Consider the following 14,304-nt stretch of genomic DNA (forward strand, 5'->3'; position numbering starts at 1 on the left):
TCGAGTGCTTTGCAAACAATAATTAATTAAGTCTCACAACTCCCTTGTGAAGCAGCTCATCAGCACCAGGAAAGGCAAAGCAAGACACAGAGTTTCAATGACTTGGGAACAATTTGGTGTGGAGGTTGGATGCAGATTGCAGGATTCCAGTTCCTGTGCTCAGCTTCTCCTGGCTAAACCCTGTTTCTAAAGCTGTCAGTGATGCTTGAGGTATGCAGGGCACTGGGATGGCTCCTAGGCCAGCAGAAAACAGGGAGAGCCCTGTGGTGAATACCAAAAAGCACAGCTATGGATTAGGACTTCTGCCTTTGGGGTTTTTTCCCTTTTTCAAGGTGACCATGAACCGGCTGAAGTTTAATCCCCAAAATACATGCAAGACACTGGAGCACCGTGCAAGCAAGTGCTTGGATTGGCCATCCTGAACTGGGGAATCTCATGGCCTTACCGATGACACAGAAAGGTTTGCGGGCAAATTTCAACCGTCCCCTCCAGCCCCGGTAGCGGCAGCAGCAGCCGGCGGCCCAGATCCGCACGAAATATTCCACCCCAAACACCACGATGGTGACGATTTCCTGCAAGGACAACGGTGCCATCAGCGGGGACAAAACGATGATGGAGAGCACTCTCAGGAAAATACACCTCGGAAAATACATCACAGAGCTGTCTGCAGCGCTCAGCAGAGAGCCCAGGCTCAGAGATCATCAGATCTCTGCTTCTGTGTGTTCCCTCCCCCTCCCCAGGGCGGTGAGAGGTGCTGCACGTTGTAGTCATGAACTGGAGTTTTACACCTCCTCACATTGTGCTTGTTCCCCCATCACAGGACTGATGAACACCTCGTTGTCTCCCTGCCACCAGTCTCCAGGACTCAGCTCAGTTAATGCTGAGGGAAGGGCAGAGATGGGAATCACTGAACGGGAATAATCCTAGAGGATGACAAAAGGGGATTTCAGCTTTTTCCCTAGAAAACTGGGAGATCTGGTGCAGGCATGGTGTAGATCCTCCATCCCCTGATGCCACGTGAGCTCTTTCCATCTCCTTCCATCTCCACCTGAATATCCCATGCATGCTCCCTTCTCTCTGAGATCTTGTCTCACCTTTCTCACTGGTGTCAAACCCAGTGAAGCCCTAATTAGTCTGCAGCACCTTTTGATTTGATGTAGGGCAGGAATGGGGAATAGGAAAATAGACAAAAGGAGAGGAGACAGGTGAATCCAGCAGCCCCAGACTTTTTAATTTTTTTTTCCCATTTCTGACCCACAGGCCCGAGTAGTCCCCTTCTCACAAGGGACAGCTTAAATTCTTGCCTAAAACACCCCAAGACTCAGGAGTTTGTGTGGTTTTGACTTTATTTAATACCCCACTGTCAGCCCCCACTTACCAGGATGTAAAGGGCCCCTTCTGAGCTGTTCTGGTACTCATCAATGGTCGAAAAGACAGACAGCACCAGGCAGGAGAACACTAGTAGAAAACTAAAGAACACAAAAAGGGAGAGAGAGAGAAGGTCAGTCTTAATGGCAGTAAATTTTCATACTCATCCAACGCACTCAGAGAGCAGTTTTGGATATATTTCTCTCTGAGTATTTACTGCACAGCTGCTATAACACCACGTAAAAGTCAAGTGCCCAGTTTTGCTAACTGGAAGGTTATGTGTGGATGGACACATTGGACTACCCCCAGTTTGGCCAGTACCAATCCAGTTCCCCTTCCAGCTGGCAGCTCTAATCACTTCTGACATTTTTTCCCCCAAGGACGTGTCAGCTCTTTCAGAAACACACGTCCAAAAGCATCCAAACAAGCAGGGACATTTCTAACTGGGATAAGAGGGGAGCAGACTGGCTGAGGAGCAGGAGCATGGGCTGAGCAGGAGCTCCACTTAATCATTGACATCCACAGAAGCTCACACAGAAGTGGTGCTGCAATTCTTGCCAGAGTAGGACATTTTTGGGTGGATTTAATGCTCCTTTCTCAGGCAGGTACTCCACATTAACTCTCTGCTGTCTGGAAAGCCTGGTGACTTTTCGGGTTTGTTGGGGCATCACTGGGAGATGGGTGGTTGTTCCTCTGCTCTTCTGTGGCCACACATGGGACAGAAAAGGGGTTTTGTCCAGCTCAAGGGAATGTGATTTTGGTGCTGTTGGCACAGGGAAAGGAGCTGGGCTGGGCTCTGTCCCAGCTCTTCAGGGACAAAAGAAGCCTCATCCTGCCACAAACTGCAGGGATACAACCTTGATATCAGCTCTCTCAGTTACCACAAAATCGAGGAGATGCTCAAACCCCAGCATGCATCCAGCTCTCATTGACATCTACATCCACGGGCAGCCTCCCAAAAGCAGCCTGGGCAGTGCCACCCCAGCCTGTCACTCACTGCCTGTCCCCATCAAGGCTGCCCAGTGCTGGATGTTCTGATGCAAATCAAAGGGCACAGGATGAGTGACAGGAGCTCGGCTCTCTCTGACACTCAGCGCCTGAATCTGCAGCTGCCGAGGTGTGCTGGCATCTGCTCAGGGATGGAGGCTCCCACCCCTGCCCGCTGCTTGCTCCAACAAAAGCAGGGAAATTAATTTACTCAGGATCGATTTACTAATACAATAAAGTAGGCCAGCGCAAGGAGAAACTAAAAGCTGCATTCTTTAAGAGCATTAAATAATTCATCTGTCTGACTTTGTCTCACATTCCTACAAACTGCATTGTGAATATTTATAAGGTTTGGTTCTGCTGGTGGGGGCTGATGCTTTTTGGTGAATAAAGAAAAGGAGTTTCACACCACCAGGTCGTGCTTGTGGCTTTGCAGTGACCATTAATGTCACAGTAACAAGTAAAAACAGAGAGATTTTCAGTATTTATTCAAACCACAGGCTGAAATGTGGTGATGAGGTAGGGACTGCTGAAGGTAAGGGATTTTCAGAGCCATCTCAGCCAAGGCTGAGCTTTATCAGCCACAAGATGAATCCAGCATCAAGCAGATAATTGCCTGATTTCTCACTGCAAATTTCTCCTTCTCACACCGGATTTGGTGTGCAGACACTTGAAACAACCTCAGGAGAGTAGGAAAACCTCATTTGCAATCCCACTCCTGATGCCACTCAATGTCTTGCCTAGGTCTCACTTCAGTATCTTTTCTCCCCAAGCTGGCCTTTTAAGATCTTTGCCATAAACAATCCCACCACAACCTGCCCTGCAGTCAGATGGACTCCATCCATCCCAACATCCTCCAGATTGCTGGGGCCATGCCCTGGGAGCTGCAGGAGGGACCCCACTGCTGCCCACAACGTGGCAGGGGGAGCAGAACCCACGCTCCAGGAGGGAAGGAGCTGCAACTAGGCTGCTGCACTCCTGGAATGGCCCAGATTTTGCTGCAAACTTCTATTCTGAAGTGAGAAACAAATGAATAATCAATGAGAGAAGAAAGAGAGAAAAAAAATAAACTAAAAAAAAAATTATAATGGAAATGGATCAAGGGAAAAGAGAATTCTACATTTTCAGATTAAAGAAATAGAATATGAGGTGCATTTATTTTTGTGACCAAACATCACTGTAAAGTGCCTGAGGAAGGGCTGAAAGCAAAATGCCAAAATCAGAGCAGGCTTGCACGCTGTGTTTGCTCAGTTGATCACCTTGGATTGATCCAGAATGAAGCCACTATCAATTCATGAATCCCGGCAGGGACACACACCACAAAAAGGATTCCTGTATGTTAAGTTGTCACTAGATAGATATTGATGGGACAGTGGGGAAAAAAAAATTAATAGAAATTGCTCTATCACTTCAAATGTCAAGGATGGGCTGTGCAAGCCGTGGTTATGGGGGGAGCTGGGGCAGCTCCAGGTGCTACTGGAGCAGTTGGACACCTGGGTGCTGCTTCTCCCCCTTCCCTTCATCCCTGCAGCCTCATCCCGGCCTCTCCCTGCTCCTCAGCTCCCCAGGGCCAGCTCTGAGCTGCTGCAATTTCCACTCTGGGCTCCCCAGGGCTTCCATTGCCAGGGAGATCTGATGCAGATCAGGCTGGCAGGGCCAGCATTAATTACAGCTCTGCCGAGCACAGGAGGCAGCAGGGAATGCACCAGCTTCTCCAGCAGAGCGTGGGAGATCCATGGCCAAATCCCACAGGGACAAAACCTCCCCCTGGCTCAGTCCCAACAGGTAAGGAATCTCCCAGCCACCAGGTAAGGAGCAGCACTGCCAGCAAGGGATGCAGGCTCTGGATCAGCACAGGATGAGCTGCACACACATCCCAAAATAGCTCCCAAAATAGCTGCACATACATCCCACAGCTTCTCTGCCTGACTGTGGGGCCCACCAACCTCTGGGGGCTGCAAAAGGAGACTCAGAGAATGACACCTTTCTGCAAGGAAACTGCATTTGGGGGCTTGAGGTCTGTCTGGCTCCTGGGAGGCTTTGAGGGATCTGCAGATGCCCTCTGGACAGAGGAGTGGAAGAGGGAAGCTGAGAGGTACGTGCACATCAGGGCATGTATCCTCTGAGCTGTCACAGAGGGAGGGCAGTGGGGAACAGGAAGCTGGACTCTGCTTTAATTCCACCTAATCTACCCAGACAGATCAGGAAAGGGCTTCAGATAATAATGGATAGGTAAGGGAAGGGAAACAAGCCAATAAATAGTGTAGCAGTTGGGATGAATCTAATTTTTAAAGCTACATATCTAATGAAAGCAAATTACGTCTGCAGCCTGACTCTGGGAAATGTTAATGTGCAATAAGGAACATTAATTAGGTCCCATCTAATGATTTTTACATTAATGATGCCAATTCTGCTTGAAACATTGGAGAAGACAATATCCTCCTCCTGAGCACACAGGTCCTGCCTGAAGCACGGCTGGAGTCAGCATCCAGCATCCCCAAAACTCCGGGCAGGATTCAGGGTGGTTTGGGAGCACTGTCTCCTCTCCACAGTGACAGGAAGGAGAAATCTGTCTCCAGCCTGCTGGAGAAGGTCACCTCACTGCATTTTCTCACCCACCACCCATTCCTGCAGGCCCCCAGCACCTTCTGCTGCTCTGGCATCCCCACACCTGTTGCTGAGACCTTTAAGCTCAACCAAGACTCAGCTGTGCAAATCTGACTGCTGCTAATACCAGGAAATCCAAAGACCTCCAAAGTCTGACTTTACATTCAAAGGTTATGTTGACTTAAAACACCCATGCAAGCTTCTTATTACAATTTTTAAATCCCAGCACAAAATCTGCATATCCAGATTTCATATCCACCGTGCTTCAGGTTAGCAACAGAAAAAGGAATGGCTGAACTCCCCCTTGGAAATAAAAATACTTAAAATGGCATGAAACACGAAAGACTGTCCTTTTCTCTTTTTTTTTTCCTTCCTCAGTGAAAGCACATGATGGAATCATCCTAAAGCTTCTCAGGTTAATCATCTAATTTGCCTTCCAAAAGAAACCCCCTTGGAATCTACATGCCCATTTACATAAGAATTTTAAAAGGCCTCTATATTTATTCCTGAAATACTCATATTCAAAGAACATTCAACGACATTCAGAAACGTTGGGGCTCCTCTGATGGAGCACCACTAATTAGCAATTGGATTCCTGGATGTGATGGAGATGGATACAACACAAGGAGGTGACAGAAGCTTGTAATAAACCACCGTGCTTGTTGCCCACTTTGATGGCTTTCCCTGGAATTGAGAAAGGCCATGAATAATTTGCTTAATTAGAAGGGGCAAAGCTGGAAAGGAAGAGTATTCCACTACAAGCATTCAAGAGCTGCACAATGAAAAGCAACTTAAAACATTTAAAACACTTGAAAATTACTTTGGGGATGTAAACAGGGCATTGATAATTGTGCTAAAATAAAACTGACGTGCTTATGTGCAATCCAACCGCAATCCCAATAAATCCTGGGATTTCTGTGGGCTCTGTAAAACGCTGCAGTTCAAGTACCTAAAACTTTGATGTAAATCAAAGGCCAGGAAAATACAGAAATGACAATAAGTGAAGGTGAAAGAGCATCCACAGCAAAGAGAAACAGAGATTGGCAAATGCCTTTTAGTGCTCAGAGAGTCTCGAAATCAGAATGGGAGTATTTGCAGCTGAATTTAAACCTCCACTGAGTCAGAAGCAAAACACTGAGAAAGCCATGACTGTTCCAGAGATAAAGACTTAGTTGTATGGCACCTACCCTTAGCCAGGAGCATCCATCATCTTTATTCATGTAAGCAATCCTGCTGTGACTTGCAACCTGGCTGCTCATTTCTAAGGCTGAATAGAAGCCTAAATATCTCACTCTGGGTTCCCACATCCCTTGGTCTCAGCCAAAATCATCTCCCAAGGCAAATTCTGTCACTAGAAGAGCTGGAAATAGAAGTGGAGAGTCCTGTCTTTTGGTGCTGTGTCTTAGTAAAAGCCCTCCTTCCCAAAAATAACTCCTGGTGGCATCTCAATCCCCTCAGGTTTGGCCATGCCCAGCCCCATCCTCTGTCCTGAGGTTTTGCTCCTTGGATGAGCCTGGGGGATCCCTGAGCATCCATGCAGGTAGGAAACATTGTTTGTGGTGAACACACTGGCTGGCTCCAAGGCAGGGATTGTCATGGTTTATAAACTTTTTAATAAATCATTATCAAAGGCCTGTCTGGGATAACATTTACAGCTCCTGTGCATTCTCAGTCACTCAGGTGATGCCTGAGCAGCCTTGATAAGAACCCCCTTGCTTGTACAAAGCCATAATGAGCACTAAGGACTGTGGTGTGAATGGTTTAGTTGAAAAGGACCTTAGAGATCACCTAATTCCAAGCCCCTGCCTTGGCACTGACACCTTCCACTGGAGCAGGTGGTCTAAAAGGAGCACTGGAGCATCTCCAGAGGACCAAAGTGTTCCAGGGAAGGCTGTGGTATGCACAGTGAGGCTTTGGGTGGTGTGCTGGGAGGTGAGAATTCATCAGGCTACAGAGAAATAGCTCTCAGAGATCCAAAGGATCTTAAAGGACTGGCCCTAGGATGGGAAGGAAAATCATAGAATTATTTAAGTTGAAAAACCCTCCAGGATCTTGGAGTCCAACCCTTCCCCAGCACTGCCAAGGCCACCACTAAACCATGTCCCCAAGTGCCACATCTGTGACACACAGCTGTGAAATCCCTCTGTGAGAGCATGGCAAAGTGGCACAACCAAGTCACAAGAAAACCTCTTGCCCTGCCTTCCTACTATTTAGGAAGCACATTTCTCAGAAATAAAAAGCAAGATTTAGGAAATTTTTCCTTCAATATCCACAACTTTTGAAATCAATTTCCATTCCAAAAGCTCCTCCAGCCTTTTGCCCTTGCTCGTAACAGGAGTGCCAGAGTCCTGATCCAAACCCATGGACTGCAGGAATTTGAGCTGAAATTGGGTTTCCATGAAATAACTTGTTCCTAGTCCAGCAGAGGACTGTGTATCTTCACACTTAGGAGCAAGAGTGATCTTAAGAGCTTTTCTGGATTGAAGGCTCAAAGAACAAAAGCCATCTGGAAATGCCAGGGAATGGAGATCAAGATCTAAACTCTTACAGTGGGAAAAGGAGTTAAATGTAAGGAATTGCTTGGGCTTTTTACAGGCTGGCTCTAATCATTTAACTTAGGCTGAATAAAAGCCTTATTAATAATAATGACTGCATGCAAAGTTCTAGCTCCAATGTTCTGCTTTGTCCTCACCCAGAATGAATCACTTGGAAATGCTTGTCTGCGTATTCTCCTCGCCCTGCACACGCAGCCTCAGAGGAGCCAGATGTCTGGAGGAAAACCCAAAGTATTAATCAAGCCTGTGCACCTGCCAGAAGAGTCTGTTCCTGCTGGGACCCAGCTCTGCCGGGCTGAGGCTTTCTTTCAAAAAAATTTGGGGAGAAATATATTCACGCAGCTGCAGAAATGGTTCATGGGAGAGAATCTTAAAGCCCACGGTGCAATTACAGTGCATTGGGAGGTAAATTAAGAGTATAAAATATTGGACATTTAAGTAATTCTCAAAATGTCTGTGCAGGCATTTATTCAGATCATGTTCATTGATTTTAATGTGAGGGAAAGTTGCTGTCTCATGCAATACCCACATTATTCAGATTGAAATCTGAGCACTGCTCCTCATCCCACAGGGTATTCCCCTCTGCTTCCTCCCCACCCTGGAGAAATCATTGCTAGTGAGCACAGGAATACAAACCTTCCTGATCCAATCTTTATCCCTATTTGAAGATCAAGTTATTTCTGTTTCTTAAGCCTTGCTTTTCTATAACACCTCAAGAAAAATAAATTTCAGAAGGCAAGGAAATGCTGCATGGCTGGAGCATGCAGGAATTAAAATTCCTCTTGCTGAGGTCAAACTCTCTGACTGACCTGGGCAAGTCACTCGATCTGACTTAGGTGAGCTCTAAAACTGGGTTAAAAGAAAGCTGTCCCTATAAAATGTAATGCTGCATCTCATCTAAACATTCCTCGAGGGAATGTGATATACAAAAATAGGCTCTGGTCTAATTGCAGATAGGAAGATTGTCTCCAATCGGGCTGGTTCCCGTGGCAGACAGGAATAGTAGCTGGTTTTTCAAAGGTCTGTCCCAGAAGCAGCAATTCAGCTGGAGCCCGAGGTTTCCTGCCCACGAAGGACGAGCTCCATCCCCCTGAGCTCCTTCAGCTTCCCTTCCCCATCTCTGACTCTGCACTAGTTCTACAGCAGCACGAATTTCAGCACCTCAGAAATAAAAATCCTTGCTGAGAGCATCCTTAGGGAGCTGCTGCCACAGGGGCTCGGCAGCTCTCAGCAGCCACCTGAACTGTCCCAGACCCACAGAAGGCAACTAAATGGCTCAAAATCCTTGTGCTGCCTTTAAAAACCTCCATTTCCTCAAGGGTCAGGCCCTTGGCTTGTGCTCCTGTGAAAGCAGGACCCCAAATCTGTTGCTCTTGGGCTCCCTCCCAGCTAAGAGTGAAGGAGAATGGACGAGATATTGGCAATTTTGAAGGCATTCAGATGCCCCAGCCACTTCCCAGAGTACATCCCCAGCTTCATTCCTTGATGATTAGAAGACAAGGATGTGGTTTCTGAGAACCAGAGGCTAATGGATAACACCAAAGTGTAAAATGCAAGGATTACCAAAGCCCTCGTAATTTCATTTGTTCCTTTGTTTGTTTAGTTAACAGAGTCTTGGGGAAAATAAGGAAGTATTTACAAACTGCCCAGGTAAAATCTAAGAGTTGGTAATTTCAACATCTGTTTAACCTTACCTCTCTTGTCCCAGGTAGTGAGCAGGAGCTCACAGCCAAGGTGCAAAAGGCTTACAGCCTTTGGATTTCAGTCCCCAAGAAATTATGAGCCCCAAACTGGGTAAAAAAAAATATAACCCGAGGAATAACAGGAATGCCACAATAATCAGGATTGATGTTCCCTCTCACTCACCCCAGCACAAATCAGGAATAATGCCCTGAAGGCCAAGGAGGCTGCACTGCCACAGGAGAGGCTCCAGCTCAGCTGGGTCCAAACCCTGAGATGCCTGAGAGACACCTGAGTTTGGCACAAGAGGAAATGCAGGATTAGGTCCAGCACCAGAAATCAAAGGGCAGAGGTCAGTTTTGGAGCTCTGCATCCCTTCCCTGTGCTGGTAGGAGATCATGAGGCAGAGGTGGCAGAACACAGCCCTGGTGCTTTCCATGCCTGTCAAGCTGCTCCTGCCAGGGAACATTTTTTCCAGGAGCAGCATCTGGGCCATGCAGACAGGCAGCCCAGAGGAGCTGCCCAGGGTGAAGGGATGCAAAACAAACTTGGATCTCTGGAGAGCTCAGCATTTAGAAGACAGTGCTCTTTATCCCTAAAAAATTGCTGAACCAGCCCAGTTATGCCGCAGGGAGGGGAGAACATCACACCAGCTGCCAGTCAATCCCTGCTTAACTTCACCATTAACAGAACTATTTTGAGTCTCCCAGGAGCTGCAACTCTGAATTCAAAAGTCCTTTTCCATCTTTTCCTCTCCATCAGCAAAGTTTCCCTGAGCAGTAGCCAGATTTGTGCTCCCCAGGAGCGATGGGGACATCATCCTGCCACCACCCACACTGGCACCTCCTTGGCTCACAGCAGAGAACAGGCAGCTCATGACACCTGCACAGACAGTGCCAGGTCTGCCAGGGCACAGCCTCTCTTGGCACCTGATACATTAATCCCCAGCACCAGAGGACAATTAATCACTTCTGTCACCTCTCACTTCTTCCCTGGCATTACCCAAATTCTGCAGGTGGATGGGAGCAGGTGAGCATGGCTCACACATCGAGAACCTTTTGCAGAGGGAGAGGCTGCCCAGAGAGCTGAACTGCTCAGAAAGAGGAGGAGAGCCATGGGCCTGCCCCAGGAAATCAAGGCAACCTCAGTTAAGGAGGGAGCCTCCTTTGAACTGGGCAGCTTTGGGGGCCTGCTGCAAGCAGGGTTGGGGCTGAGAGCCAACACATTCAGGTCAGGCTTTTGTGCTCACCTGGATACCTGCAAAAAATGAAATTATCTCACCCAAAGCTCCCCCAAAACCTCCATCAGTGGAAGAGGGGAGGAATGAATGCATCCCCCAGCTGTCCCTGCAATGCAGCAGTTCACAGGTCAGCACAACCTCTTCAGTTAAGGCTACATCACCCAGGCAGTTCCCAAACCCCACACCTGTCCCTCACTGCTCCACATTGCTATCAACCAGACATGGGCAGATGGGAATCGGGCTCAGACAGCACCAACCAGGTGGTGACCAAACCTCTGTGGATCTCCTGACTCCTGAAGCAATGGATGAGCCTCACATGATTGCCCTGTCTGGCTGCCTCCCTGTCTCTACCTAAAATTTGGACCTGCTGGCTGATTTTCATCAACTTTGCCAAAGTGATAGGCAGCAGTGAGGATAAGAACCTCTTCCCCCCTCCTCTCAGAGGAGGTTGCCATGTGAGCTCCATGGGGCTGGCACACAGCAGCCAGCCTAGGAAAGCCACGAGCTCCCAAAAAGCAGCTCCCCCATGTTCCCCCACACAGCAAATGACAGGTTTGTTCCCTTTACTTATTTCCCTGTGCCAGTAAACACAACAATAAATAGCAAGCTGCAGGAGGCAGATGATTGTGTGGTGAAAGGTGGAAAACATCTAAAAATGATTTAAAGCAGGGAGGAGAATAGGAAGAGAGAGCTATGGATTGTAATCTCTGAGGAGGAGGAGCTGCTCAGCTGGGGAAAGGCAGCAGAGGCAGGGAAGGTTTTCCTTCCCACCCTCCAGCTCCTTGCTCCGGGTGATGCTCAGGTCTTCTGTGCAGGTTCCTCTTTGCAAAGCTCCCCAGACCCAGCTCTGGCACGAGACCCCAGCCCTGGGACAGGAGCGGGAGCAGCACTGCAGGGGCTGCATCCTTTAAAAACTCCTAAGGAACAGGGACACAGGGCATGGACACAGTAAAGCTGAAGAGAGATTATCTAGCTGCCATTTCAACACGCTGGTAAATCAAAGTCGATGGAAGCCATATGCTCTGCTGGGAAGCATCCATCTCGTTGCCAGGGAAACATCCTTCCCGTTTAAAATGGCAGGCAAAGGCTTGCAAAAACCTGCTCTTAACCCCCTTTTCTCAGGCATGATCCAAGTCCCCCAGCAGCTCCCCCAGCCCTGCAGCATCGCTGTGCTGCTGCCTGGGAGAGCTGCTGCAGCTCAGCCTGGGAACAGGAGAAGGAGATGCTGCTTCTCCCCTGAGGTCCAGAGGAAATCAGAGCCAGCCTGGCAGCAGTGAGATCCCACATCAAATTCCCAGCTTACTCCCAAGGCAGCTTCCACAGTTCATTCCTCTGGAAAAACAGGGAATCTCCCACCTGGGTGACATCCAGCAGCTCCACTCGGGGATGCTGCAGGTGCCTGGTACAGCCACACACAGATGTGCCCAGCTGTGGGGCAAGACCCTGCTGCAGCAAGGGAATGACCAACAGCAGGAGCACGGTTGGGTTTGTGCTGCTCAAACCATCTCCTGCAGAGCTGCAGGTACCACCCATTCCTCACAGGCAGCGAGCACGGATCTGACCTTGGGAATTACGGCAATCCGCAGCCAGGACTGCAGGCTCCAGGAGCCACAGGGAACCAGCGCTGAGCTCAGCAGCTGCCTGGATCTGCAGCTGGCCCTGGGGCTCCTGCTCTGCATCTGCACCTTCTCCTTGCTCCCTCTAAGCCAGAGGTACAGTCCTGGTACCGCCAGGCTGGTGTGCTGGGGCCACTGTCAGCTGCAGGAGGAGGTGATGGGGATGTGGGAAGGAGCACTTGCAGAGCAAAGTTATAACCTGGCACAGTGGAAGTCACGGCAACAATCACTCTTCAGCCTATTAACACTAATGAATTTGCATGAGATTTCGGTTTAAACAGAAGACACAAACCAGTGCCCACTGGGAAAAAATTGGACATCTCTGGTAAAGATCTTACTTCTCTGTGTTTATCTGCCACTGAAGCATGATTTTTTTTTTTAATAGAATCACAGAATGGTTTGGGTTGGAGGGGACTTTAAAGATCATTTCATTCTAACCCTCCTGCCATAGGCAGGGACACCTTCCACTAGACCTTGTCACCTTCCACTAGACCTTGTTGCTCGATGGTGTGTCCAACCTGGCCTTGAACACTTCCAGCCCATTTTTTCTTAAACTGTTCTCATTTATTGTAAATGCCATAAGCAGATGAAGCCAAAACCAGAGCATTTTCTATTCTGATAAGTAACTATGCCTTAAAAACATTTATAATGGAGATCAGAGACAATATTTAATAATTCAGAACCTAGGAAGGCGTGATGGGACAAGGATACATCCTGAAGGCTCCTACTCTATGGGAAATGGTTACTGCAGCTTTAGGAGGGAGAGGCTAGAGTTACAGCCTGGGGAGCAGGGATGCTGGATTTTTATGCTGCAGGCATCCTGTGCCACTGAATTCCTCTGTACCTCAGCTTCCAACTGGAAAACATGGTGATGATTCCCCCCAGCACACAGGGGCATAGGTGAAGTTAAACCCAGGTCTATCTCAAGACATATCCATGGCCCTTAGCAAGCAATAAATCCTTCTGGAGTAGCACAAAGCCTGGCACAAAAGCACTGCAAAGCTCACGTGGATCAGAGCCAACACAGCATCTTAAACGACAGCACAAAGCCTCACAGGAGCAACGTCCTCCAGCACATGACCCCAGCCCATGCCCAGCACCACAGCCAAGGGGCTGGTCCACCCCTAGGCAGCAGCTCAAGGTGTTTGCAACAGTCTTAAATCCCTTTCCAGGATGCTGGCTTGGCTCTGGAGCCAGCAGCAGCTGCCGGTGTGGAGCCCGCGAGCAGCACCAATCCCCATCAGGGCTCCCTGCTCTGCCAGAGCCAGAGTCACCTTCACTCGGTGCAGAACAGCCCAAATCCCCCATCAGGGCACCCTGCTCCTGACAGAGCTGGAGTCACCTTCACTCGGTGCCATCGAGCCACATCCCCCTGGCGACTCATCAGCCGGCTCTGAGATGTGCTCGGGCTGTCTGGGAATTATGTCAGCGGGCACTGTAAATATCCAGTGGCCCTTTTATGATCCCACACACTCCTTGTACCTCCTGCTTGGCTCAGAGCCGCCTGTGTGCTCCGTGCTGTGTGCCCAGGACACTGACAGTGACACAAAGCAATGAATGGATAACAGCCAGGTAGTATTTGGAGTCACAGCATCCTCAGCCTGCTGCTAAACCCAAGCAGGAGCAGCTCCATCCTGGTTGTGTAACCCGGCCTCGCAGGACTTTTCCCATAATTAGAGGGCCTTTCCCTGCAGTCCCACGGGGACCATATGCTGCACTTGTGAAAGGATGCTCAGAGCTGAGCTTCCTCTCCAGCACATATCTTCAGTCTTCCCCAGAAACAGCAGAGAGCAAGAGGAAGCAGGAAGGAGGAGGAAAAAAAAAAAAAAAGTTTAATTAATCTTCATTTAATTTCTGCTGTCTTTTAGCAAATGGAAAATAAGTGAGCAAGCCCATCAGGCCTGTGCTGCTGCTCTACCAGCCCCTGTGTTTCCCAGATGGGATGCACATGCCACCAGGCCACTGCAGGCAGCAGGGAATGCAGCACAGGGTCAGGCTTGGCTCCAGCCACTCTCCCCAGCACATCCCACAGGGATGTGGCTGCAGGGTACATGGGCTTCCCCACACACAGATGGGGAGGCAATTCATTACCTTCATGAATTTCTCTGTGATTTTCAATAGCCATCAGCTCCCAAGGGGGGAAGAGCAAGGCCAGAGAGGACTGAACTCCTCTTGGAGGTTCAGTCCATTTATCTACAGCAGGCTGGGGTTTGGGCAGGTGCTCTCTGCCAAACACACACCCACAGAAGGC

General features: G+C 48.9%; 1 protein-coding gene across 9 annotated transcripts in view; it reads right to left on the bottom strand.

The window, feature by feature from the left end:
- Positions 1-14,304, bottom strand: part of KCNQ2 (potassium voltage-gated channel subfamily Q member 2) — a 74,088-nt gene that overhangs the window by 48,959 nt on the left and 10,825 nt on the right. For all 9 annotated transcript variants that reach the window (XM_088174796.1, XM_088174795.1, XM_088174792.1 and 6 more), the window contains exons 2-3: positions 1,379-1,469; positions 446-572 (exon numbers count right to left, since the gene is read on the bottom strand). In XM_088174796.1, the coding sequence (XP_088030922.1) occupies positions 446-572; positions 1,379-1,469 (218 nt within the window). The remainder of the gene's footprint in view (positions 1-445; positions 573-1,378; positions 1,470-14,304) is intronic.

The sequence above is a fragment of the Sturnus vulgaris genome, chromosome 17 (genome assembly GCF_052056855.1).
Source record: "Sturnus vulgaris isolate bStuVul1 chromosome 17, bStuVul1.hap1, whole genome shotgun sequence".
Lineage (NCBI taxonomy): Eukaryota > Metazoa > Chordata > Aves > Passeriformes > Sturnidae > Sturnus > Sturnus vulgaris.